The sequence below is a fragment of the Anomaloglossus baeobatrachus genome, chromosome 1, assembly GCF_048569485.1.
Source record: "Anomaloglossus baeobatrachus isolate aAnoBae1 chromosome 1, aAnoBae1.hap1, whole genome shotgun sequence".
Classification (NCBI taxonomy): Eukaryota; Metazoa; Chordata; class Amphibia; order Anura; family Aromobatidae; genus Anomaloglossus; species Anomaloglossus baeobatrachus.
Window position 1 is genome coordinate 377,095,194 of NC_134353.1, and position 27,099 is coordinate 377,122,292.

Here is a 27,099-nt window from a genome sequence, read left to right on the forward strand (position 1 = left end):
CAGAGGGAGAAAAAAAAAATAATGATTAGCTCTAACTGTTGCCATGACCACGCCAAAATATTTGAGCATGTAGCCAATGCAATTGAGGAATTGAAACCCTTATTTGTTTAGGACATTCCTAACTAGAAGCAAGTGGAGAAATGTGCTTTGCATGTTCTTGCTGGGGGGATCTATTCAGTGAACTTGAACTCTCCTGGGAGATGGATTTATGAACTTCAATGTTTTTACTTTTGGTACAAACTGCCAGTGCCAATCAGTGAAATAAGACCTTGCTTCCTTCGTACAGAGTATTGGGTTACACTATGAGGTAATCTGGGAATTTAACTACTTCAGATCTGGCAGATTTTTGAAATCCTCACTTTTGCATTTAAGAGAATCTCAGATCTAGATGAGCACCAGTGATCGGGTTATCCAGATTCTAACACAAAAAAAACAACTCTACTTACCTCTTTTCCTTGCCGACCTAGAGATTCCCAGGTGATCCCACTACTCTTTAACTATTACTTATTATTGGCATTTTTGCTCAAACCAATAATGCCAATTAAGTAGGGCATGTCCATGAAGTAATCATGTGCTAGCCGCCAGTTAAAAAAAGAAAAAAAAAACAACTTAAAAGTCCACATGTGCGTCAGTGCTGGATTGGCAAAGTGTAGAAGTATGTTAGCTGGGGTTTTTTTTCAGCATTTGATGCAGTTTTACCTTTTAGAAGATGGAGAACCCCTTTACCGGTGACAACTGCAGCTCACTATTAAACAGCAGCACCGGCATCACTGACATTTGGTTGTGCATCAGACGGTCAGAGGTCCAATTGTCAAGTTTTAAATCATCTCAACCCGATGTTGAAGCCCTTGCATATGTCGAGCATGAAAGAGCTTTTTGCATGTTCTGTTATCATATGCAGGTTGTTAACGGGAATTTGTCAACAGATTTTTGCTATGGAATCAGAGCAGATGATGGGAGTAGCATAAAGCATTATCCAGGGAAGTATGACTTAGGCCGGTTTCACACATCCGGCATTTTGCCGCTTTGCCGGATCCGCCACACTCTAGTACAGTGCAATACAGTACAATGGCATTGCGGCAAGCTGCGGTCACATGCTCCCATCACATGACGGCATGTGACTGCAGCTTGCCGCGATGCCATTGTACTGTATTGCACTGTACCGGAGTGTGATGGATCTGGCAAAGCGGTGAAATGCCGGATGTGTGAAACAGGCCTTACAGGACTGCTCAGTGCAGACCTTTTGTCTTATAAGAGCTAAGACTTCTGGGCTGTGTATAACCCTGCCTACACCCCAACAACTTCCTGTGTACATTGTGAGCAAGCTACCAATCAGTGATGAGGGCATGGATACCCAGATTAGCTGGTCTGTTCTGCCTAGAAGACCTGGTCCTCTAGTGATAATCTCCTGCAGATAAAACAGATTGTATTGAAACTACAGTACACAGCATTAACGACACAATCTTGGAATCAGGGTCTCATTGTCTAGATTACGCTGAGCTTATATTAAATAGAAAAGACCTGCTGACAGTTTCCCTTTAATATAAAAAAAAAAAGTTTACACAGTTGTTTCAAGTGATGTATACCCTACTATTTCAGATTCTCTTTTAAAATTGTAGAATTATTTTCAAACCTAACATCACTTAGTAAATATACTAGCCTCTGACACTCATCAGTTCTATAAAGACGAGCAGCAGGTAGCATAACCACTACCTTTGGAGTGTTCACTGCTAAGAGAGTGGCCATTCATACCAAAGACCAAAACCATAAAAGCTGTTGAAAAGGTCAAAATTCTGCTGGGGCCCAATGAATAATATGAACTAGAAAATTTGAGACTTCACGCTTTCACTTTATATACACAATGCGAGGTGTGCCCAAACCGATGTGATGTATACTTTGGAGGGAGGAGGGGGAAGGGGAGGAAGAAAGTTTTAACACCCATTAAAAGGTTCACTGTTTTCCTGCTTGTCGTCCTGTTTTTTTATCTTGACCCCCTCGGCCTCCACCTGCCATGCCTCTTCCTCGTCCCCCGAAGACACCTATGGCAAAAAAAGACAACTAGTGAGTCTCAATAGTGAGAGTGGAGTCTCTAGACCAAAGTGAGTGTTAGAAAGATGATGGACATAATACCAATGATTGACCCAAATTATTTTCTCGGCAAGGATGCTGTAAACGAAAAGGAAACACTAAATGTGTTTTTCTTTTTCACATCTGTATTCCATGTGTGTAAAATGTTGCCATCTAGTGGTTTTCCATTTTGGAGTACACCAAAAATACACACACACTGCCCTTGAGAAAGCCACATCTCAGTGGCAATACGTGGGGATACATCCCCGCTTAGTCCCGTGTCACACATCTGGCATTTCGCCAGAAGCTGGATCCGGCACGCATGCAGTACATTTTACATTGGAAGTGTAACACCATGCGGTTGTGTGCTTTATGCACAACCGTATTTGTCCGCATGGTGTTACGCTTCCGCTGTAAATGAATGTACTGTATGCGTGCCGGATCCAGCTTCTGGCGAAATGCCAGATGTGTGAAACGGGCCTTAATCCCACTTGTCTGCATAGTATTTTATTGTCTGGAGACCTTCAGCGCAGTATTCTACTGCAGTTTATTTGCCTACTGGGAGTCGGATTATCCTATACCCTATTATAAGTGTAGCTGGGGATGTTTCCTGACCACACTTTCTTAGTTTTAATGTGGGTCATTCTACTGCATATAATATAATATTCTACTGCATATAATATAATATTCTACTGCATATATATATATATATATAAATAATATATATAAATATATATATATTTTTTTTTTTCTTGCTGATTAAATATTCAATTTTGTGACAGTTACATATTTTGGTGATCCCCCTCTTGTACAGCACATCTCTGGTTGTGCTTTGCACAATTCATGTGCTTGAGGAGATCCCTTTCAGGTGGCGCCCTTTTATTAACCCTTGTGTCCTAAAGTACGCCAAAAATACAGTATAACAGAAGTAAATAAAACAAAACGTTGAACAATCAAACCAGTAATTGTAAGTTTATGTTGAATCCAAAAATAACCAAAACATTAAATTGTGTTAATTTTAGCTATGAACCCTCAAACCAAATAAAAATCCTCATGGCACTACAAACCATGCCCTTATTTTTGCCATTTTTTCATGGTTTTAGCACATTTTCTGGGTCTCTGCTTTTTTTTCACCCACAAAATCTTACCAGTGCCTCTTCCAATTTCCTTTTAAATATAGAATTAAAAAAAAATGTACCATATTTTATGGATTATAAGCCGCACTTTTCCTCCCAAAAATTTTTGAGGAAAATAAAGGTTGGAGATTATAACTTACTTGGGGTGGTGGAGAGGGGTCACAGGAGGGAGAGGAAATGCTCTTTGTCATGGGCGGTGTTGAGCGCTGTGCTGCAGGCGGTGAGGCAGGGGCTGCCATTCTGAAAAGGTCAGCAGTGCGAGCTTCAAATAATGGAGTGTGCGGAAAATGGAGCTCTCGCCTCAAGATTTCATCTGCGCACACGCCGCCTCCAGCCCACTGATTCCCTGAAGCTGACTTAAGGAAAATGGCTTCCGGAGGAGGCGCATGTGCAGATGAGATCTCTACTTGGCATTGAGTAGAGAGCTCCAGCTGGGCACGTGCAACTCCAGGCGCCATTTCTTTGAAGCCTGCACTGCCGACAGCTTTTGGATGCTCCTCCTAACAGTGCCCACAGTGAGCATCTGCTACACCCACTGCACGGCCTGCAGCATCGCCCTACTCCACCACCACTGCTTCCGCCTTGCCTCCGGTAAGACAGCACCAGATTTTAAGATGGAGACCATAATTTATTTTCCCTTTAAATTTCTACAAATATAGGGTGCATCTTATAATCCAATGCGGTCATATAAAAAAAAAAAAAAATAAAAAAATAAAAGTACGGTACCTCTCCCAGCTCCACCAGCTCCTCGGCCTTTCATCTGCTTCTGCTGCTGCATTCCCCCTCGACCTCTGCCCTTTGACATCACTTCCTCTTTCACCATATCAATAATTTCATCTGGGATTCGCAGGTATTTAATTGTGCTGCCACGTATGTAGCATTCAGGAATTCTCCAGAATTTGTCACCGTCCTGTTAAAAGATGACAGAGACCATGTTAGGCTTTGTTAAAGAATATGTTTAGATGGTTTCCGTATAAAACATTAGCCTATAAGCAACATTACAAGGGCTCTTTAGCACATAAAAACGCACTGTTACAGAAAAAAAGAAAGACTGATCCAGCGGGTTCAAACTATCCTGGCGTGATCGAGAGGTTAACAAACAAACCTCCGACACACAAGACAATATTCATCTCAGACCTCCTAATAAATTGGTCATCACAACATTTAAAAGTTATTCCTTTTTCTGTGCTAGTTAAGGGACGCATTCAGCTAGCAGCTATAAATCCTCTAAAGAAGAAATACCGGAGCACAAAACTGACCAATATGGTAACTGATGAGTAAGGATAACTTCAAACGGCTGTATAAAAACAATCATTTGTTTTCCCCCCAAACCTATTAGTGTAGTGTCGGTGTCAACTCCCTGGCGCGGGCTCAGTAACAGCTGACATCTCTGCTCACAGATAATGGTTGTTATCCAACCATCATCTGCCTTTAGACAGCCGTGCGAGGGGCTGAGCTCTGACGGCTGCTGTTGACCTGTTAAATGCTGCCATTATTCTGTGACAGCAGCATTCAAAGAGCACAAGTAAGGGATTGCTCCATTCTTATCACCCAATGGCACTCCTGCAAAGCACTGATGGGTGCTCTTACAGTCTGTTGTCTGCTGAGGACCCCATGACTGTCATGACAGTAGTCCTATGAAAGCCAACCAGTGACTGGTGTTCATGAGACTGGTATTGCTATATATAGCACAAGGAATCAGAGGTCCAAGGCCCGCAAGGGCAAGTTTAAAAAGTAAAAAATACAGAACATACAGTGCCTTGCGAAAATATTCGTCCCCCTTGAATTTTTCAACCTTTTCCGACATGGACATTGAGTAGGAATGAATGTGTCTCATGGATTCATGTCTTTTTACATCAGTTAAAAGATGTGCTCCTCTGACCATCCGAGCGTGTCACAGCCTGGACCAGACCCTGATCAGAGGACAATAAAACTTTCACACTGAACTGCAGCAAAATTTATGGCTACAACAGTTTGTCCCCCTGCTAGTGATAGTTCTGTTTTATATAACTTGGTTGTTTTTTTTGTTTTTTTTTTTTTACTGCCCCATTCTATGTCCTGTTGTGTATAAATATGTGACTCTCCAGATTTTGTGTTATACCATGCCTGATGAAGAAACCCGAGTAGTCTCGAAAGCTTGCAATTATTACCATCTTTTCAGTTAGCCATTAAAAAGGTATCAACCACTGAGGACTTCAGTTCTTTTAAACAATTTTTTATCTCTACTGGCTAACACGGTACAAAGATATATTTTACTTGTATCAACCTTTTCCCACATTTAAGGCTTCAAACAAAGATAAAAATGTAATGTTATGGTGAAGAATCAACAAGTGGGACACAATTGTGAAGTTCAACGAAATGTATTGCTCATTTTAAACAAAAATATAAATAACTGAAAATTGGGGCGTGCAATATTATTCGTCCCCTTTAAGTTAATACTTTGTAGCGCCACCTTTTGCTGCGATTACAGCTGCAAGTCACTGTATGTCTGTCAGTTTTGCACATCGAGAGACTGAAATTCTTGCCCATTCTTCCTTTGTAAACAGCTGGAGCTGAGTGAGGTTGGATGGAGAGTGTTTGTGAACAGCAGTTTTCAGCTCTTTCCACAGATTCTCGATTGGATTCAGGTCTTGACTGTGACTTGGCTATTCTAACACCTAGATACGTTTGTCAACCATTGCATTGTAGATTTTGCTTTATGTTTGGGATCATTGTCTTGTTGGAAGACAAATCTCCATCCCAGTCTCAGATCTTTTGCAGACTCCAACAGGTTTTCTTCAAGAACGGTCCTGTATTTGGCTCCATCCATCTTACCATCAATTTTAACCATCTTCACTGTCCCTGCTGAAGAAAAGCAGGCCCAAACCATGATGCTGCCACCACCATGTTTGACAGTGGGGATGGTGTGTTCAGGGTGATGAGCTGTGTTGCTTTTACGCCAAACATATCGTTGGCATTGTGGCCAAATAGTTTGATTTTGGTTTAATCAGACCAGAGCACCTTCTTCCACATGTTTGGTGTGTCTCCCAGGTGGCTTGTGGCAAACTTTAAACAATACTTTTTATGGATATCTTTGAGAAATGGCTTTCTTCTTGCCACTCTTCCATAAAGGCCAGATTTGTGCAGTATACAACTGATTGTTGTCCTATGGACAGACTCTCCCACCTCAGCTGTAGATCTTTGCAGTTCATCCAGAATGATCATGGGCCTCTTGGCTGCATCTATGATCAGTATTCTCCTTATAAGACTACATTTTTGAAGGACGGCCGGGTCTTGGTAGATTTGCAGTGGTATAATACTCCTTCCATTTTAACCCTAGAATGCATATTGGGGGCCTTTTAGGCCTCCATGCTTACATTTTTGCTATTATCTGCAAAATTACTTTAGTTAGAATTTTGAAACTCCAGGTAAAAAAAAAAAAAAAAATCAAATCTTTATTTTTATATAGCGCTAACATATTCCGCAGCGCTTTACATACATCAGGAACACTGTCCCCATTGGGGCTCACAATCTAAAGTCCCTATCAGTATGTTTTTTGGAGTGTGGGAGGAAACCGGAGAACCCGGAGGAAACCCACGCTAACACGGGGAGAACATACAAACTCCTTGCAGATGGTGTCCTTGGTGGGATTCGAACCCAGGACCCCAGCGCTGCAAGGCTGCAGTGCTATCCACTGAGCCACCGTGCCGCCCACTCCTTAAGTATGTCGTTGTTGATAATATCCAGTTCATATAATTTTTTTCATAGGCATTTTGGTGTAACAATGCTTGTTTGGTGAAAACTACATCTGTATGGATTGGGAGCATTTTAGGCCCCCGCTATTTTTATCATGATCTGAGTAGTGTTTGTGTCTCAAGTTACTTTATTTGTACTCAGTAATGCTGGTGGAGGGGCCAGAGTGAGGATAATAACGTGAGGATGTCATGTGATTTTTGGAGGGAGTGATAAGGGCATGACATCTCAGGGCAGTGGCCAGATATGAGGAAATTAGAAGAATCATTCGCTTTGATGATACGCAAACTCGTGCAGCGAGGTTTGAAACAGACAAATTAGCCCCCCATCAGTTATATCTGGAACATATTTATAAAAAATTGCACAAAACTTTAAAATCCTAGTTCTAATGTTACTGTAGATAAGCAACTTGTACCGTTCAGAGGACGCTGCAAGTTCATACAATACATGCCCAGCAAGCCAGCCAAGTACGGAATAAAAATCTTCTGGATGTGTGATTCTGCAAATTATTATGGCATAAATGTCGTAATCTACTGTGGCAAAGAGGTTGGTGCACCAGTACAGAAGGATCTGGAGTCTGAAATAGTCAAAACTCTTGCTGTTCCAATATTCAATTCAGGTAGAAACATCACCATGGACAATTATTTCACCAATGTTGAACTAGGCAATTTTCTGCTTGCAAAAGCTATTCCACTTGTTGGTACTATAAAGCAAAACAGACGAGAAATTCCAGCAGCACTCAAACACAATCGTCAGCGAGCACTTTATGACAGTGTCTTTGGATTAAATAAAGCAACTTTGGTATCTTACAAGGCGAAGAAGAAGAAATCTGTGATTTTACTCAGTACCATGCATCACGACTGCAGTGTTGACAGCAATGACAAAACATTTAAACCAGAAATCATCCTGCATTACAATACAACAAAAGGAGGTGTAGATAAAATGGATGAGATGGTGGGAGAATATTCGTGTAAGAGGCAAACAAAACGATTGCCTGTAGTACTATTTTCAAATATCCGTGATGTAGAAGCCCTAAATTCATTATTTATACACAAACTCATCCGGAATTTCATGAAAAGAGGAAGGACAGGAGACGCATATTCTTGAAGGACCTTTGTCATGAACTTGTAATGCTTCACATGATAGAGCGAAGCAACGTGAAATGCTTGCCAAAGCAAACTAAAAAAAGCAATGAAACGGTGTGGCGTACAGTTTCAGATTATTCCAGACCCAGGAGAAAGAAAACGAAAGCGTTGTTTCATGTGTCCAAGAAACAGAGAGGAAAACTGAGCGATATTGTTCCACTTGTAAGGAAAATGTTTGCAAAGAACATTCTTCTGAAAAAATAACATGTCAGAATTGTTTGGAAGACTAATATAATAGAAAAGAAAGTTAGAATAAAAATGTAGCTGCAGCTAGTTTGCTATAGATTTCTATGTGTTTTTGTGTGTGTTTTCATATATTTGTGTGAAATTTGGAAAAAAAAAGATTTTTTTGGTGTTTTCTGTGAAAAATTATAATTACATTTTGTCCACTATTCATATTTTAGTTAGCAAAATTGAAACAAACTTGTGAAAGTTATTTAAGTGTGTTTTTCTATATTTGCATGTATATTTTTAACGTCATGCGTTCTAGGGTTAATATGATTGCTTGCACAGTGCTCCTTGGGATGTTTAAAGTTGTGGAAATCTTTTCGTACCCACATCCGGCTTTAAACTTCTCCACAACAGTATCACGGACCTGCCTGTTGTGTTCCTTGGTCTTCATGATGCTATCTGCGCTTTAAACAGAACACAAACTATCACAGAGCAGGTGCATTTATACGGAGACTTGATTACACACAGGTGGATTATATTTATCATCATCAGTCATTTAGGACAACATTGGATCATTCAGAGATCCTCAGTGAACTTCTGGAGTGAGTTTGCTGCACTGAAAGTAAAGGGGATGAATAATATTGCACACCCCATTTTTCAGTTTTTTTTACAAAAATTTGAAAATAAAGCAATAAATTTCGTTCAACTTCACAATTGTGTCCCACTTGTTGTTGACTCTTCACCAGAACATTAAAATTTTTATCTTTGTTTGAAGCCTGAAATGTGGGAAAAGGTTGAAAATTCAAGGGGGCCGAATACTTTTGCAAGGCACTGTATATACACATACATATAGATTCATGGCCGAAAGGGTTTTCACCCTTGAATTTGCCTTTTTATCTCTGCTTTTTGTGTTGTTCCAATACACACAAAAGGAAATAATTGTGTATAACAAAACCTGTGTAATTCAAATAATTTTCTAGGAGAAACACTTCATTTTCTGCAACAATGAGTGACATAAGTAATGGCAACGTATCCGGAAAAATTGGATGCCGTGTGATTGATCTGTATGGGATACAATTTTTTTCTTCTGCTTCCACGGACCAATGTGGCCAATTGGCATCCCAAGTGAACAGGGCATTTTTTTTCACATGGACATTTTCTTTTTTTTTAAATAAATCTTTATTTTTTTATATAGCGCTAACATATTCCACAGCGCTTTACACACATCAGGAAAATTGTCCCCATTGGGGCTCACAATCTAAATCTGTAGGTCTTTGGAATATTGACATCTGAACAGCCCAAATGAATAACATTGGTCTGAGTGTTGTCTTTGTGAGGTCAGTTTTTGATACTGACCATATTTAGATAAAAATACGGTCATGTGAACTTACCCTAAGGCCCCCTTCACACGTCCGTGAAAATCACGCACGTGTTTCACGGACGTGTCAAAGGTGCGTTTTCCCCTCCGTGTGCCATGTTTATGGCACTACGTGTGTTCTCCGTGTGTTATACACATATACTCGTGGAGGTAGTTTTTTTAAAAAATTTTTAATGACACGTGTGCTTCTCTGGCACGTGTCACGTGGACCCGCATCCACACTCAATCCGTGTGGTACGTGTGCGGGCCCGTGCTGCCGGAGAAACACGGACATGCATCCGTGTGGAGCACAAGGGCTCAAGTGTGCTCCACATGGAGGCACGGGCCAATGGCTGCACACGTGCGTGCACATAAACCCATTGATTTAAATGGGTTTACGTGTGCCCGTGTGTCCGGTACATGCTGGCACGGACCTAGCACGTACCGGAGACACGTGCATGTGAAGGGACCCAGGAGAAGAAAATCTTTATTGGGAGATACCTACGCTGGAGAATAATATTCCAGAAGTATAATTTCTCCAGCAAAATCTGCAAGGTGCAACCCTTCGGGTCAATGTTTGGTATAGACCCCCGACAATCATCAGCTTGTTGTTAAGGGATTTAATAGCCAGTTATACAGTGATTGTTCAGTGCAATTAGGCGGCAACAGTTCTCAGCAGCACAGGTCCTGCTTACACAGGACTATACTGTGCTGAAACTTTTGTGCAACACAAAAGATCATTTCACCTGACGGTCAAGCGTTTTGCTCTTTTGTCATACAATTGGTGCTTTGTTGAGACTGCAAGATTAATATGAAAGGAATGTTCCTAGGACGTTTAGTTAGCTAACTTAAAATAACGATTTGAAAAAAGCGAGGAACACCATCAACTACTGATAAGACATACCCTTGACGTGCAAATGACTTCACGAAGATTGATGTTCATCCAATTGTCACAGCTCACCAAGTGCCCATTGTAGGTCTCACCATTCTTTAATTCAACCAACTATTTCAAAGACAAAAAAACATTACTACATAGTACAAGAAAAAAACTGATTTATTTATCAGACAACAGGACACTGAAGAAGGTAAGAAGACGTCCCCCAATTAACAGAACTCCACTTACAGGCTACATTTAATATACATTTTTTTTACGATGTAGTAGTAGCTCTGCTCAGAATAAGCCATCAGGTTTCATTGCATTATATACGCTTTCCAATTCTAAAAACCCATTCATTGTGCAATAAAAGTTTGATGCCACGGTAAAAATCAACTGTACTGAAAGAGAACCTGACAGCTGACACATGCTGCGTGGTCCATGGGCACCGGCTGTATGAACTCAGTAAGATATATTGGACTCTGCAACGCTGCGGCCTTTCAGAGAAAATCAAGCTTTCCCAACATATGATTTACAGTTACGTAAATTGTTGTGTCCCTGATTTTTATGTGGGCTCCCACGCCGAACTTGCATCTTTCCTGGCAAATGTTGGCTGAATGCCACTAACAGCTGCACGTGGAGCAGAGTCTGCCCGTCACTATTAACAGGTTAAACACCACTGTCGATCTCTGACAACGGCATGTCATGTGCGCTGACGGGGGTGGTGGGGCATCATTCCACACAACCATCGGCGTTTCTGTGATTTGCCATCACAGCTAAAGACTCCCTTGCTAGTCATGACGCTTCTTCTGTGATAGCCAACCTGTAACTGGTGTTCATAGTAGCCCATGATTTTCGCTATATACAGCAGTGCTGATATATGGCTTCCATGTTTCCCCGAAAATAAGACCTACCCCAAAAGTAAGGCCTAGTAGGAGTTTTCAGCAAGGCTTAAATATAAGCACTCCTCCGAAAATAAGACCTAGTCGTGTTTCAATAATGAAGTGTCCACACAGCCAAAAAAGTTAAAGAATACTACAGGACACTTCATTATAGAAAGCAGACACCCCAAAAGAGAGAAGAAAGAAGAACCCGCAATCATACACACCAAACTTCAACCGGGAGCAGTGGAAACGCATCAAGGACCTGCGCGGAACGCACACATCAGATCACACATCAGATTGCACATACACTCACCACATCCGGCAATACTGATTGCTTCTGGCCGGCATATGGGAAAAACCTGGGATGCTATGCAGTGGAGCGCCAGGACCTGCGGGTGGAATGCATGGAGCACCAAACGGTGGAATGCATCATAGAGACAAGAGAGCAAAGAGTCTCCTGCTGGCTGGAAGCAAGTGGTATCACCGGATGAGATGAGGTGAATGTGTGTGCGCGATTCTATATGTGATCTCATGAGTGTGTTTGTGTGTGTGTCTGTGTGTGCGATCTGATGTGTGAGTGTCGGCCAGAAGGAGGGGAAGACGGCGTGCATCAGTGCATCATACCTGCTGGGAGCGCCCTCCGGAGATCACAGGATGTCCTGGGAGCCACGCAGAAACAATCTCGTAAGTATGAGAATCCTGGGAAGGGGGAAATCTTCATTTTTGAGGGGGTAAACTTTCCCCCAACCATGCTTCCCTGAAAATAAGCCCTCCCCAAAAATAAGACCTAGCGCTTTTTTCGGGGCAAAAATATATATAACTGTCATATTTTCGGGGAACCCGGGTATGTATAGTAAAAGCTATAGGCTAATTACAGCTTTAGGACCCTTGAGGGGACAATACTGTAAAAATATCCAAACTATCAAAATCTAAAATAAATTAATCCAATTGGTAAACAACATAACGAGAAAAAAAAAAAAAAATAAAAGCCAGAATTAAATTTTTTGGGCCTTCACAATACTTGAGTAACATGAAATAAGAGCAGGGCTGTGGAGTCGGAGTCGTAGCTCATTTTGGTGGAGTTGGAGTCGGTATAAAATGCACTGACTCCAACTCCTAAAATATATAATAAATTGGGTTCAGTACTTGAATGCAGAGTGTGATGAATATTTTTTCATAGGAATTTGGGAAACTTATGAAATGTCCTATAAATGTCTTTTCTATTCCTGATCTAAGGCTACATTCACACACAGCGTTTTTGCTGCGTTTTTTGAGGATACGTTTGTCAGCTGCAAAAGCAGATCCGCTTTTAAAAAAACTATCACCTGAAAGGTTTTTGAGCTCATAGATAATGCTTTCAATAGCAAAAGCAGATTAGAAAAACGCCACAAACTGACTTCTCATTCTTTGTGAGGATCCTCACAAAACGCTGTGTCTGAATGTCCTATCTTTCACCCATTGCCTTTGCTGGGATGCCCGGAGTCGCTGCATGTCAGTGAATTATTTTGCCATCAATGTTCGATATGTTTGTGACAAGAAAGAAATTGTTAGTAAGACACTGGCAGTGAAAGATAGTAAAGCTCATCACAGCAGCCAGTTTCTCCAGGCCTTAGTGGAAAAGTTCTGCAAGATTACAAACTCAAAAAAGAACAGGTTCTTGCTATTGTAAAGGAGAATGCATTAAACTGATGAATGAGAATAATGAACAACAGCTAGAAGAAAATGTAAGATTCAGTATGTTTGAGATGGAAGGCCACAGTTCTGTTCATGTAACTGAGGAACAAACAGATATTACAACAGAAAAACAGCAAAATGATACTTTAGAATTAGATCTTGTTGAAGCTGCTTCAAAACACTTTCATATTTATCACATGCGCTGTGTTGTGCACACGCTGCAGCTGGCAATAGGAGATAGTCTGCAAGAAGGACCCCGGTTTCACACATCCGGCTTTTCGCCGGTTTGGCGGATGCGGCGCACTCCAGTACAGTGTATACAGTACAGTGGCAGCGCGACAAATGCCGGTCACATGCCGTCATGTGACCGCTGCATGTGACCCGGAAGTTGCGGCGCTGCCACTGTACTGTATCGTACTGTACTGGCGTGCGCCGCATCCGCCAAATCGGCGAAAAGCCGGATGTGTGAAACTGGGCGGACATGCTGGAAATCTAAGTGGAAAAGTGAGGAAGTTGTTTATTGCCGCCAGAACCCCTAAAATTGATTCCATCTTGAAGGGACGTGCTGGGAAAGGGGCAATTGTTAATAAAGCCACTCTGTGAGGCAGCACTTATTTAAATGACTGAGCGATTGCTTGAATTAAAATCGTTTCTTATAGATATGGTGAACCCTCAAGTAACATTAAATGAAGGTCAATGGACACAGGTGGCTGAACTGAAGAAATTGCTTAATCACCCATTTACCGTGACTAAAAAATTACAACAAGCTGAGGATTTAACTCCTGGCATTTTCATAAGGGAGTGGAAGAACTTGTTATTTTGCCTGTCCCAAAGAGGAGGTTTAATCGCAGATGGCATTTCTGCTTCAATGAAACGGAGCGAGACACAGCTACTGGAAAATAAACTTCTTCGGGCAGCTGTTTATGTGGACCCAAGTCATCGTATACTGCTTGATGATCAACAGCTTACTAAAGGAAAAGAAGCTCTGAGTGAGGTAGCAGTTAGGATGAGCGGCAACAGGACTGCCAGGCGCAAGAGGACTTGGGGCCTGACAGTGCTACTGCTGCCATATCTTCATCCTCATCAGATGAGGAGTTTAACTTTGACAAGTATTTGGATGACATGGAGCAGGCAAAGCGTTGCCGCAAGGAAAAAGATTTCACTCCATCTCCTATAGCAGCAGATTGACCAGATTTCAGTAAAATTTTTCACTTGCTCTCAAAGAAATAGAAAAATTCAACCGTTCATCAAAACTGACTGTGCATGAGGCAATTCCTTTATACCCGGAAATTGTTAGAGATGTTGCCCATGTGGTTACGGCTTTGCCTCCAACCCAAGTAAAGGGGGCTTTACACGCTACGACATCGCTAATGCGAACTCGTTGGGGTCACGGAATTGGTGACGCACATCCGGCCGCATTAGCGATGCCGTTGCGTGTGACGCCTATGAGCGATTTTGCATTGTTGCAAAAACATGCAAAATCGCTCATCGGTGACATGGGGGTCCATTCTCAAAAATCGTTACTGCAGCAGTAACGAGGTTGTTCCTCGTTCCTGCGGCAGCACACATCGCTCCGTGTGACACCGCAGGAACGAGGAACCTTTCCTTACCTGCCTCCCGCCCGCAATGCGGAAGGAAGGAGGTGGGCGGGATGTTACGTCCCGCTCATCTCCGCCCCTCCGCTTCTATTGGGCGGCGGTTCAGTGACGCAGCTGTGACGCTGAACGAACCACCCCCTTAGAAAGGAGGCGGTTCGCCGGTCACAGCGACGTCGCCGGGCAGGTAAATAGTGTGACGGGTCTGGGCGATGTTGTGCGGCACGGGCAGCGATTTGCCCGTGTCGCACAACAGATGGGGGCGGGTACCCACGCTAGCGATATCGGTACCGATATCGCAGCGTGTAAAGCGGCCTTTACTGTAGAGAGGTTGTTCTCTAGCCTTAAAATTATTAGGTCAGATTTGAGGTCATCTGCGAAGGAGGATCTGATGGAGGCAATTCTATTTCTTAGATCAAATTCATGGACTGCACAAATGTTATTTAGTATGTTTTTGTTGAAAACTGTTTTTTGCCACTTACATAGTGTTATATATAACAATATATATATATATATATATATATATATATATATATATATATATATATATATATATCACTATGTAATGCACTATGTAAGTGGCAAAAAACAGTTTTCAACAAAAACATACTAAATACTGTAATAACATGTAGTATAATGCTTATTTTTAAGTGAAAAATGTATTGTAGTACAACGTGAACATCAGACATTAATCATTTTTATGATAAAATATATTTATAGGAGTACAACTTTAGAACACAAAAACTAATAAATTGTAAATATGTAATACAATATGATCTATTATATATATATATATATATATATATATATATATATATATATACATATACACATATACATACACAAACGATATATGTAATCTACTGTATATTATAGTGTATTGCATATTTAAAATTTATTACAGTTTTTTGTGTTCTAAAGTTGTATTCCATTAAATATATTTTATGTTCTATCCAAATATCTTGATTATGGTATCATAGAAAATATTAAATTTCTGATGTTCACATACACATGTTCATGTACTACAATAAATTTTTCACCTAACTATAAGCAATATATGTAGGAGTCGGAGACGTGGAGTCGGAGCCGGTGCAAGAGAAATTGAGGAGTCGGAGTCGAAGGTTTGGCTTACCGACTCCACAGCCCTGAATAAGAGGCAATCAAAACACCATATCTAGCCCAAAATGATATCAGTAAACATGACAGCTCAATGTGCAAAAAGCAAGCCCTCACACAGCCCCATATCCCAAAAAATGTTAACGTTTATGAGCCTTGGAAAATGGAGACACAAGCAAATTAAGTTTTATTTTTTTTTATATTTTTTTTTAACAAATTTCCCCAAAATTTTCACTACTAAAGTGAGGGAAAAAAAAAAGCTACACATTTGGCATCTGCATAATCGTACAGACCTGTAGAATCACATTACCAGGTCAGTTTTGTACAATTTATCCCACAAAAAAAAGCCATCAAAAAGTTATGTGGACAGAAAAATAAAAAACAAACATGGCTTTTGGAAGAAGAGAAGTAAGAAAATAGGATAAGTTTCTCTCTGCCCACTGCCCTGGATTGACAGGTCTTTCCCTGCATAAAGGTATAGGAACTGGGGACGCTGACTAATCTCCAGTGTGGCTCGGTGCCCAGCAGCTTTTATAGTACGTTTCTCCATGAAAGGCCGCAGCGTTTCAGAGTCACACATTCCAGGCAGAGATCATACATCCGGTGTCTGATATATGCAGTCAATGGATTGGGCAGTATCAATCTGCTGTCAGTTTCCCTTTAAAAAAGAAAAAGGGAACCAATGACCAGGATTTTCGTATATAAGCTAAAGCCAGTGCTATACTGGCGCTATCAGACTGAGTCTATACATACCTGTAGTGATCAGCTCAGATGTTTAGGTTTTCCAATCCAAGAAAGTGAAGTTTATAAAATTAGATGAATGGAGCAGATAATATATTCATAGTTATCCCCTCCCCTGGTAGCATAAGTATTATACAAACGATTCACTGTTGCAGGAACTGTGTGAGGTCATACCCATGTGACCAGAAGGGGCGGAGCCTCAACCAACAAAGCTGGATACCAGGTCACATGGGTATGACCTCACACATGTCCTTCAAAAAAGTGAATCATTTGTATAATACTTGTGCTAATTATAACAGCGGTTAACTATGAATATATTATCTACTCCATTGCAGCTGCCACTCACGCAGCTGCCGATTTTTTTAAACTTTACTTTCTTGGAATTGAAAGCCTATACATCTGAGCTGACCACTACAGGTATGTATAGAATCAGCCTGATAGTGCCAGTATAGCACTGGCTTTAGCTTATATACGAAAATCCTGGTGATTCGTTCCCTTTAAGACGCCGATTAATAAAAGTTTTTATGCAAGAAAACTGCTGTAAAAAGCTTTTAAAACTTGCAACTTTTGGTGTTTTCCCCCCCATTATCGCGAAGCTCTGACTTCCCAGAGACCGGGTGAGGCATCATGACCAGTGGTTTTGTTCCTTACAAATCTTACTCCAGTGTATGACTGACTGAAGTAATATTTGTGGCTAGGTTGCCACGATGGCCCAGGCCACTATGCTGCGTCTCACCTGATTCATAAAGACACATGCGTCTTTAAATGAATCAGGAGCCTTGCACGCCATCTCACCCTTTCATCAAGGCCAAAGAAGAGACCAAAGAAAGTTCTGGGTCTTGATGTTTCCCCAGAATGCAGTGGTTTGTACAAAGTCATGTGATTCCATGAGAACTTACCATAGGGTGGTTCTGGGCAGTCTTCAATAAAGATAAAGGAAGCTGCAGAAAATAAGAAATAAGGTTTTAGCTACGTAGCAAATGGACAGCTGCTAAAAATGCATGCAGAAAAGTTCTATTATGTGCTGAGACCTGTATCACTATGTTGCGTTTTACGCCCAATAGCAGCCATTCTCTTTTCACCTCTTGTAGTGGTGCATATAAGCAGTTACATTATAATAGCCAATATTCAGTCACATACACCCGAAGCCTTATGGAAACTGCTGGCTTTCTACTTGAAGGCTTCCTATTCTTTAAAAGGAGTCTGTCAGCACAATAAATGACTGTTTAAACCAAGCACATGCACTCTTGTAGTGGCCAATCAATTATGTGCACCTTCCCTCCTACTTGTTTACATTCATCTCCACCTGGCTCCTGTAAAGCCAAATCTATCAGTCGAGGAAGAGGAGGGTAGAGATGGATGGGAAACATGTACGCGAGAAGGTGCACTGAACTGTTGACCACACCAAGGGTGGCTTCAGCTGACTGACTCCTTTTATGGCCGGGGTCATATTAGCGTATGATATGGCACGATATGTCTATGACCCGTTGCTCAGAGTGCTGCGAGCGTTAGCCGAGTGTCATTACTGTGCGCAAATTCTCTCGCATGTGAGAATCGGAGCACACATGAAGAGTAGATGAAAGATTAAAGGGAACCTGTCATCAGAAATTTGGCTTTCAACCTAAATGTTTCCCCCTCTGCAGCTCCTGGGCTGCATTCTAGTAAGGTTTCTATACTTTTTGTGCCCCCTTTTAAACCAAAATAAATACTTTATAAAACTGTACCTTTCGGTTTGAAAATCTTGTAAATTATCCATGGGGGCGGGCCGTGTGGCGTCCGTTACTGTATCTTACGCCGTCCCCCATGTTCCAAATCATCCCTCAGGATGCTGCCCACTGCGCCCGAGGTCCCGTGCACGCCGGAACACCTAGTGACGTGGTCGCAGGCACGAGAGTATGGGCGGCGCTGTGATTACATCGCAAGTGCCCGCCCATACTCTCGTGCCCGCCCTTTCCCCACTGCCTCCAGTGTTCTGCGCCGGCCCGACGTCACCTCCTTCCCATCGTACCCTGCAGCAGGAAATAGATGGGAGGAGCGGAGCAGGCCACCACAGGAGAAGCGGAGGATCTGAGCGACGTACAGAGGGGAGAGCGCGCCCACGAGAGTATGGGCGGGCACTTGCAATGCAATCACAGCGCCGCCCATACTCTCGTGCCTGCGACCACGTCACCAGGTGTCCCGGCGTGCACGGGACCTCGAGCGCAGTGGGCGGCGTTATGAGGGATGATTTGGAGCATGGGGGACAGCGTAAGATACAGTAACGGACGCCACACGGCCCGCCCCCATGGACGATTTACAAGATTTTCAAACCGAAAGGTACAGTTTTATAAAGTATTTATTTTGGTTTAAAAGGGGGCACAAAAAGTACAGGAACCTTGCTAGAATGCAGCCCAGGAGCTGCAGAGGGGGAAACATTTAGGTTGAAAGACAAAGTTCTGATGACAGGTTCCCTTTAAAGATGTGGATCACTACTCTGCAATATTGTAAAACTGTGACGGCAGGCTTTTTCTAAATACCTTGATCAGCGCTATTGCAGTCCGTTCATCCCCATGAAGTGAACCTTTCCCGCGCTCCGTGACCTCTGAGATCCGGTGAGGTCATGTCAACTTCCAGTTGACCTGACATCACTACAGCCAGCCCCAGTCTTCCTAAGTTACTGGGCAGAGTTTCACCGCTTATCACAGCCCAGCATTGCTCCTGCTTGTGGCGCTCTGCAGTGAAAGAGAGCATGCACGACATGCTGCACTGTGATGCTGGGTTGAGATGAGCGGTGAAACACCACCCACAGCCTAGTCACTCAGACAGACTGGGGCTCACCTTGGTGAGGTCAGGTCAAGTGGAAGTTGACATGACATCACCGGTCAGAGGTCAAGGAACCCGGGGGAGGGGTCACTTCATGGGGATGAGAGGACTGCAATAGGGCCGCTCAGAGGCAGAATTGTCGCACTGTACTGATGACATCAGCGCAGTCCGATGTTTCATGCACACCCATAAGTGAGTGACATAAGAGATATGCTGCCAATAGCAGCATGCAGCAATTGTTTTCCTCAGTCCATTTAGATCAGACCTGCAACATTGACTAACATTCAGATGAGTGCAATAAAAGATTTTTTTACATTGCACTTGTCCGATTCATACACCTGCAGCAGCATAAGGTATGGACAGGGACCCCGATTCCACCGATACATTACTTAGTTTACTGGGTGCAGAAGTTATGACATAGTAACAGTTTTCTCTGCTGCAGATCTAGAAGAGCTCAGATATTGAGTTGTGTATAACTCCACCCATACCACAGTTTTTATGTACAATCTAGAGAGACAAGAACTGGAGGTGTGGTTGGACTAGCATGCATGAGTCCAGTTGTCCTGCAATGTTAAGGTAGAGGCTAAATCCCAGTGGGCTAAGGGACCTCCGCTGATGTCATGCCCATATGACCAGAAGGGGCAGGGACCAGGAAAACTCCACGTGGTCCTAGAGTTATTTATCATAGAAGCGGGGGTCTGGGGGTAAGACCTCCAATTAGGTGTGGTGCAGGGAGGGGGGGGTCAAAGCCTGCATTATTACAGTGGATATGAGGAACCATCACCACGCCCACCAACCAAGCTGGTCATGCCCACCACCAGGACGGTCACACTCCGTAACCAGGAAGATTTTTCTAGCCAATCGGATTTAGCCACTCCTACTGATAAAACACTAATTGTATGGTGCTTTCAGATTACACAATTGAAACCTGCTGACAAATTCCTTTAAAAGCTGAATTCAATGCAGTGAAAAGCTAGAAATGTTTTTTTCTTCTTTTCTAGCACATGCAGGGACAGATTTACTAAGCAAATGTTATACATAATGTGCACCACTTTAAATATGGGTATTACCATTTTTTTCTGACTCAATCAACAAAAGTGGGCATAGTATGGTGAGAAATGTAGCATAAAAATGTATCTACAAACATGATCCACTGCTCATTTTCAGTTTTCCTATATATCCAGATCAGATTTTTTTTGTACCTTAGCTGATGACATTTTGACATCAGTCAGCTTTTACACCACTTTCTCCTAATAAACAGAGGTGGAAAATCCCCACAAATTACGAGACCAGTTTGCACACCAGTGTCCCTCTAGTAGGTCCTGATTGCCTAAAATACAGAGACCTGGCCTAGTGCAGGTGTCACACATTTGTGTTTTGTGGTCAAAGAACAGACCATGTTGCATGGACCCAAACTCAACTATATAAGGCTATAAGGGCTGCTTCTCACTTGCGAGTTTCTCGCAGTAGAGCAATGCGAGAAAATCTCGCATTGGAATCGGACACATGTTAGTGAATGATTCAGCTCGCATTTGCGATTTTTTTTCTCAGTCCAAATCGGACTGAGAAAAAAATCGCAGCATGCTGCTTTTTTGCGAGTTTCTACTGCGAGTCTCTCCAATGCAAGTCTATGGGAGCGTGTAAATAATCGGATGTCACGGGACGGCACTCACACCATCCTAGTGACATCCGATATTTCCTAAATACATTTCTCGCATGTTTCCTAAAACACTGGAAACGAGTGATGTCTCCCAATGTCTGTCAATCACTATTCTCTGTCAGTCGGTCTCTCCATCTCGGTCTCTATTCTCTCTCTGTCGGTCCGTCACTATCTCTGTCCCTCTCTCAGTCTGTCGGTCATTTTCCCCTCCTCTCTCATACTCAGCGTTCCCCGGCGCGGCGCTGCACGGCATTCACACTGCTGCGGCACCTTTTACTATTTTGAAAAAGCCGGCCGCTCATTAAACAATCTCGTATTCTCTGCTTTCCCCGCCCACAGGCGCCTATGATTGGTTGCAGTGAGACACGCCCCCACGCTGAGTGACAGGTGTCTCACTGCACCCAATCACAGCAGATTGGTGGGCGTGTCTATACTGTGCAGTGAAATAAATAAATTAAAAAAACGGCGTGCGGTCCCCCCAAATTTTAATACCAGCCAGATAAAGCCATACGGCTGAAGGCTGGTATTCTCAGGATGGGGAGCTCCACGTTATGGGGAGCCCCCCAGCCTAACAATATCAGTCAGCAGCCGCCCAGAATTGCCGCATACATTAGATGCGACAGTTCTGGGACTGTACCCGGCTCTTCCCGATTTGCCCTGGTGCGTTGGCAAATCGGGGGAATAAGGAGTTAATGGCAGCCCATAGCTGCCACTAAATCCTAGATTAATCATGTCAGGCGTCTCCACGAGATACCTTCCATGATTAATCTGCAAGTTACAGTAAATAAACACACACACACCGGAAAAAAACATTTATTAGAAATAAAAAACACTAACAAATTCCCTGGTTCACCACTTTATTCAGACCGAAAAAGCCCGCGGCCACCGGGTAACCTCAGTGACAGCTCAGCTGATCGGGCTACTCACCTCATTTGCTGCGTGGAGGTGACAGGAGCGGCAGTGTATTCTGCAGCTCCGGTCACCTCCAAGCAGCAGCGCTGGAAGCGAAGCTGGACCATCCTGGATTACGCCGGACATGGAGGACTTTCGGGCTGAATAAAGTGGTGAACCAGGGAATTTGTTAGTGTTTTTTATTTCTAATAAATGATTTTTTCAGGTGTGTGTGTTTATTTACCATAACTTACAGATTAATCATGGAAGGTATCTCGGGGAGATGCCTGACACGATTAATCTAGGATTTAGTGTCAGCTATGGGCTGCCATTAACTCTTTATTACCCCGATTTGCCAACGCACCAGGGCAAATCGGGAAGAGCCGAGTACAGTCCCAGAACTGTCGCATCTAATGTATGCGGCAATTCTGGGCGGCTGCTGACTGATATTGTTAGGCTGGGGGGCTCCCCATAACGTGGAGCTCCCCATACTGAGAATACCAGCCTTCAGCCGTATGGCTTTATCTGGCTGGTATTAAAATTGGGGGGGGGACCGCACGCCGGTTTTTTTATTTAATTATTTAGTTCACTGCACAGTATAGACCCACCCACCGGCTGCTGTGATTGGGTGCAGTGAGACACCTGTCACTCAGTGTGGGGGCATGTCTCACTGCAACCAATCATAGGCGCCTGTGGGCGGGGAAAGCAGGGAATACGAGATTGTTTAATGAGCGGCCGGCTTTTTCAAAATAGTAAAAGCCGCCGGAGCAGTGTGAACGCCGTGCAGCGCCGGGGATCGGTGAGTAAGAGAGGGCTGCTAACTTCAGTCACTCAGGGGATTAGCGGTCACCGGTGAGACCTTCACCGGTGACCGCTAATCAGGACGCGGCACAGACAGAGCCGCAGCATGACAATGAAGTCGGGTGAAGTTCACCCGAGTTCATTCTGACAGTGCGGCTCTGTCTGTGTCTGCTGTCATCTGCCATTCAGCTCTGCTACATGGCTGTCTGTGTCTGCTGTCAGCGGCCATGTAGCAGAGCTGAATGGCAGATGACATAGTAAAATAATACGCATTACACACGCATTACACACGCTAGTAAAATCATTAATTTATTCAGAAAAAGCATTGCACTTGCGTTGCACTCGGACCTAATGTGAACTAAAATCAGCCCAGTTTTTTTCAGCCCAGTCGGACCGATTTTACTCGCATAGATGTGTTTCCAGCCTTAAAGGGAACCTGTCACCAGGTTTTCGCCATATAAAGTAGGGACAGCATCTTTCAGGCATCTGTTACAGCATTGTAGAATGTTGTATATACGTTCCCAAGCCACTCTGCATAATGCAAAAAAGACCTTATATCCGATCTGATGGGCGTTGCAGGTCTTGATCCATGGCACCTTGCTTCATGTGGATGACCCGTCCGTGTTCTCCATAGCACTCCTGTGCAGGCACACTTGTTTCTGCCCTGACTGCACAGGAGCATGATGGAGAACACTAGGTGGAGGACATATGATGGGTCATCCACACAAAACAAGAAGCAGGACGGCAATAGCAAGAAAAGAGGCGGTGCCGGATCAGGACCAGTGACGCCCATCGGGTGGCGAGTATACAGTGGAACCTTAGTTTACGAGTAACTTGGTGTGCGAGTATTTCGTTATACGAGCAAAGCTTGCTGTAAATTTGTAACTCAGTTTACGAGCAAATACACACCGCACACACTTCCGGTTCTGTACTTTCACTGCGCTCTGACCCACACTTGCAGTCCGCACAAACATATACAGTACAAACACGCTCACACACATATTATGCTCACCTTACCTTCTGTTTCATTGCTGGCCTCATGGTTCCTGTAGTTCGCCGGTACAGGATGTGTATCGGTAACCATCATGACAATGGAGGAACTTCCGCTGTCAGACGCTTCTCAAAGGCAGCATGCTGGCCAATCAGAGGCAAGCGGCTCCTGCCTTTGATGTCAGCGCTCTGGCAGCGGAAGCTCCAGCATCGGTTGTGATGGTTACCCGATACACATCCTGTATCGGTGGACTACAAGAACTAGGAGGCCGGTGATGGAACAGAAGCATAATGTGTATGTGCGTGTGTGGAATGGCCCAATAGGGGACCAGGATGGGACATTGAACAAGTTGTGGAACTAATTGTCTGAGCTTTCATTATTTCCTATGGGAAATTTTGTTTTGCTAGACGAGTAAAGGTACCGTCACACTAAGCAACATCGCTAGCAACATCGCTGCTGAGGCACGACTTTGGTGACGTAGCAGCGATGTTGCTAGTGATGTCGCTGTGTGTGACATCCAGTAACAACCTGGCCCCTGCTGTGAGGTCGTTGGTTGTTGCTGAATGTCCTGGGCCATTTTTTAGTTGTTGCTGTCCTGCTGTGAAGCGCAGATCGCTGTGTGTGACAGCGACAGAGCAACAACTAAATGTGCAGGCAGCAGGAGCCGGCTTCTGCGGACACTGGTAACCACGGTAAACATCGGGTAACCAAGAAGCCCTTACCTTGGTTACCCGATATTTACCTTGGTTACCAGCGTCCGCCGCTCTCAGCTGTCAGTATTGGCTCCCTGCTCTCTGCACACGTAGCCAGACTACACATCGGGTAATTAATCCAATGTGTACTGTGGCTAAATGTGCAGGGAGCCAGCGCTAAGCAGTGTGCGCTGTTAACCAAGGTAAATATCGGGTTGGTTACCCGATATTTATCTTGGTTACCAAGCGCAGCATGCTTCCACATGTAGCGACGCTCCAGCGATCCCTGCCAGGTCAGGTTGCTGGTGGGATCGCTGGAGCGTCGCTTAGTGTGACATCTCACCAGCGACCTCCTAGCAACTTACCAGCAATCCCCATCAGGTTGTATCATTGTTGGGATCGCTGGTAAGTTGTTTAGTGTGACTGGGCCTTAACATGGCTTACAAGCACACTCCCAGAACGGATTGTTCTCGTAAACCAAGGTTCCACTGTAATATAAGGAGTTTTTTGCATTATGCAGAATAACTACAATGCTGTAGCAAAGGGCTGAAATATGCTGATCCCTATTTTGTATGGGGAAAACATGGTACACAAAATTCCTTTAAAGGTAACGTGTCAGGTGCCATATGCACCCAGAACCACGAGCAGTTCTGCACATTGCTAATCCCTGCTTAACCGTCACTGTATACACTAGCATAGATAAAGAGATCTATAGAAAAAGTATTTCGAAAGATCTTTTATTTTATGCTAATGAGCGCGGGGACTAGTACCAAGGACGTTACAGCCCCCGACTAGTCTGCCCTCTTAGCATGTTAGGGGCGTACTACCATGTTATTCAATTCAGCATCACCAGCGGTGACGTTATAGACTTAAAATGGTGATGAGGGAATCGCAACCGCCATTATGTCGTATGGGGGTTAACAACATTCGTTCACGATTATCTTGCAGTATAAATGCCCTTTAAGTGTAAGAGGGGTGCACTGATCTCTGACTCCTGCCAGTCGGTGGCCGCCGCTCACTACTTCTGAAAGTGTGGCAAGCGAGTGGCTTCAGCGAGGATCCAGAAGCAGAGCGCACCTGCCCCGACGGCATATGTGTGCGCTATCACAGGCGGTGCACACAGGGGTTTAGTTTAGGCAGCGCTGGATGTGCAAACAGAAGCGAGTGCCCCCAGTTTTTATACTAAAGTCAATTTATGTGCAACTACATCCCTGATCTGTGCATTGCTGGTATAGTTGCTATAGGCAACAGTATATAAATGTTTAAGCAGCGGATTCTGCATTTTATGTATAAAATTCTCCATAGTGCTGCCCCTACACCTTACCTCTTGTGCCTACCACCCTAACCTCCCCCGTGCTGCCCCTGGTGTCTGGAGTGCGCTACCCAGGACAGTCAGCTAGTCTCCACATCTAGCTGTACGCATGTACTCTCACACATAATATCACCCCCTCTATCCACAGCGTTATATGCGGTTTTTATGTGGGGAGACACCCAGTTCCCGCCATATCTGCACGGTGAGGCACTACAGGTGTGCTCTACCGGTCGCCAGCCCTCGGCCTCACCATTTTCCCCACGCTTCCTGGCGGTCACTTCCGTCCCGCTGCTTGGCCGCCTTCTACACTGTCTGTACCGGCAGACCGGCCTGCTGACAGCCACCACCAATGAGGAAGCACGCCACAACAGAGGGAGCGTGGGACCCCGGGACACCTTCACACGTGCCTATGTGCGTCTATGCTGGCGGCCATTTTCCCGGAGCCAAATTACATGGAAAGCTATTATGAAACTACCCAAAATGGCTGGTGTACTGAGGACACACTGTAGCCCTTGCGCCGACTTAGCACAGCTGTGAATGACTTCGCCTAGCCCATTTTTTAATGATTATTTGTCTTTGGTAGATAGGTCTGGGGCTGGAGTATAGAGCAGTCGCATTGTGTACCAGAAAACTATCCCACTGTGCCCTCTAGTGGTGAAAACACGTACAGGAAGAGATTAGTAATAATAAGGAATCGACTTTTCCACGATTTCGTTGCGCCCACTGGTGGTGAAATGCGGTATCTGGCTAAGACCAGCCGAGTCATGCAGGAAAGAGCCTTCTCAAAGAGCTCTGGGCCCTCTAGTGGCCAGATCCGGTAGTGGCGCGGAAACGACTTGTAACCCGGGAAAAAAATATCAGCTCCTATTCAGCTGACATTAGGCCTCTTTCATACATCAGTTGTTTTGTTTTTTTTTGCCATCAGTCACAATCCGTCTTGTGACTGCTGTAACGGATCCGTCTCAGATTTTGGTAAGGCTGCTTTCACACATCCGGTTTTTGCAGTGCGGCACAATACGGCGCTCTGCAGAAAAAACGCAACCGTTTTTTTTGCCGCCGGTTGCGTTTTTCCCGCATAGACTTGCATTAGCGCCGTATTGTGCCTCATGGCCTAGCGTTGCGTCCGTTTTTTGCCGGATGCGGCATATTTAGCCCATACGGCGGCCGGATGGAACGTTGGCTGGCACGTTTTTATTTGTGCGGCGAATAAAACGATTTACAATGCAAGCCTATGGACGCCAGATGCGTTTTTTTGCACTGCGCATGCTCAGTATCAAGCCGCATCCGTGAAAAAACAGACGGGCCGCATGGAGAAACTTATGCAACGGATCCGTTTTTTTCACCGCATCCGTTGCATAGGTTTTTGAGCTAGATTGAGCCGCACTGCTAAAACCGGATGTGTGAAAGCAGCCTAAAAGTGATGTGACGGATCCTGTAAAAAACGGATCCGTCGTATAA

General features: G+C 43.9%; 1 protein-coding gene across 1 annotated transcript; it reads right to left on the bottom strand.

Annotated features, from left to right (window-relative positions):
- Nucleotides 1–1,522: 1,522 nt before the first annotated feature.
- LSM4 (LSM4 homolog, U6 small nuclear RNA and mRNA degradation associated) lies at nt 1,523–26,022 on the bottom strand. Its single transcript, XM_075337823.1, has 5 exons — nt 25,892–26,022; nt 17,392–17,433; nt 10,513–10,611; nt 3,930–4,113; nt 1,523–2,039 (listed from the first exon to the last, which is right to left on the bottom strand). The coding sequence occupies exons 1-5, from the start codon at nt 25,892–25,894 to the stop codon at nt 1,951–1,953; spliced, it is 417 nt and encodes a 138-aa protein (XP_075193938.1). The 5' UTR covers nt 25,895–26,022; the 3' UTR covers nt 1,523–1,950.
- Nucleotides 26,023–27,099: the final 1,077 nt, after the last annotated feature.

Bases quoted from the DNA above. Each gene is read 5' to 3' on its own strand.
- LSM4 (XM_075337823.1), bottom strand. The intron at 4,114-10,512 runs GTATGTCTTATC...ATCTTTTAACAG, and splicing joins AAGTCATTTGCACGTCAAGG to GACGGTGACAAATTCTGGAG. The intron at 2,040-3,929 runs GTACCGTACTTT...TTTTTGCCATAG, and splicing joins AGCTGGTGGAGCTGGGAGAG to GTGTCTTCGGGGGACGAGGA.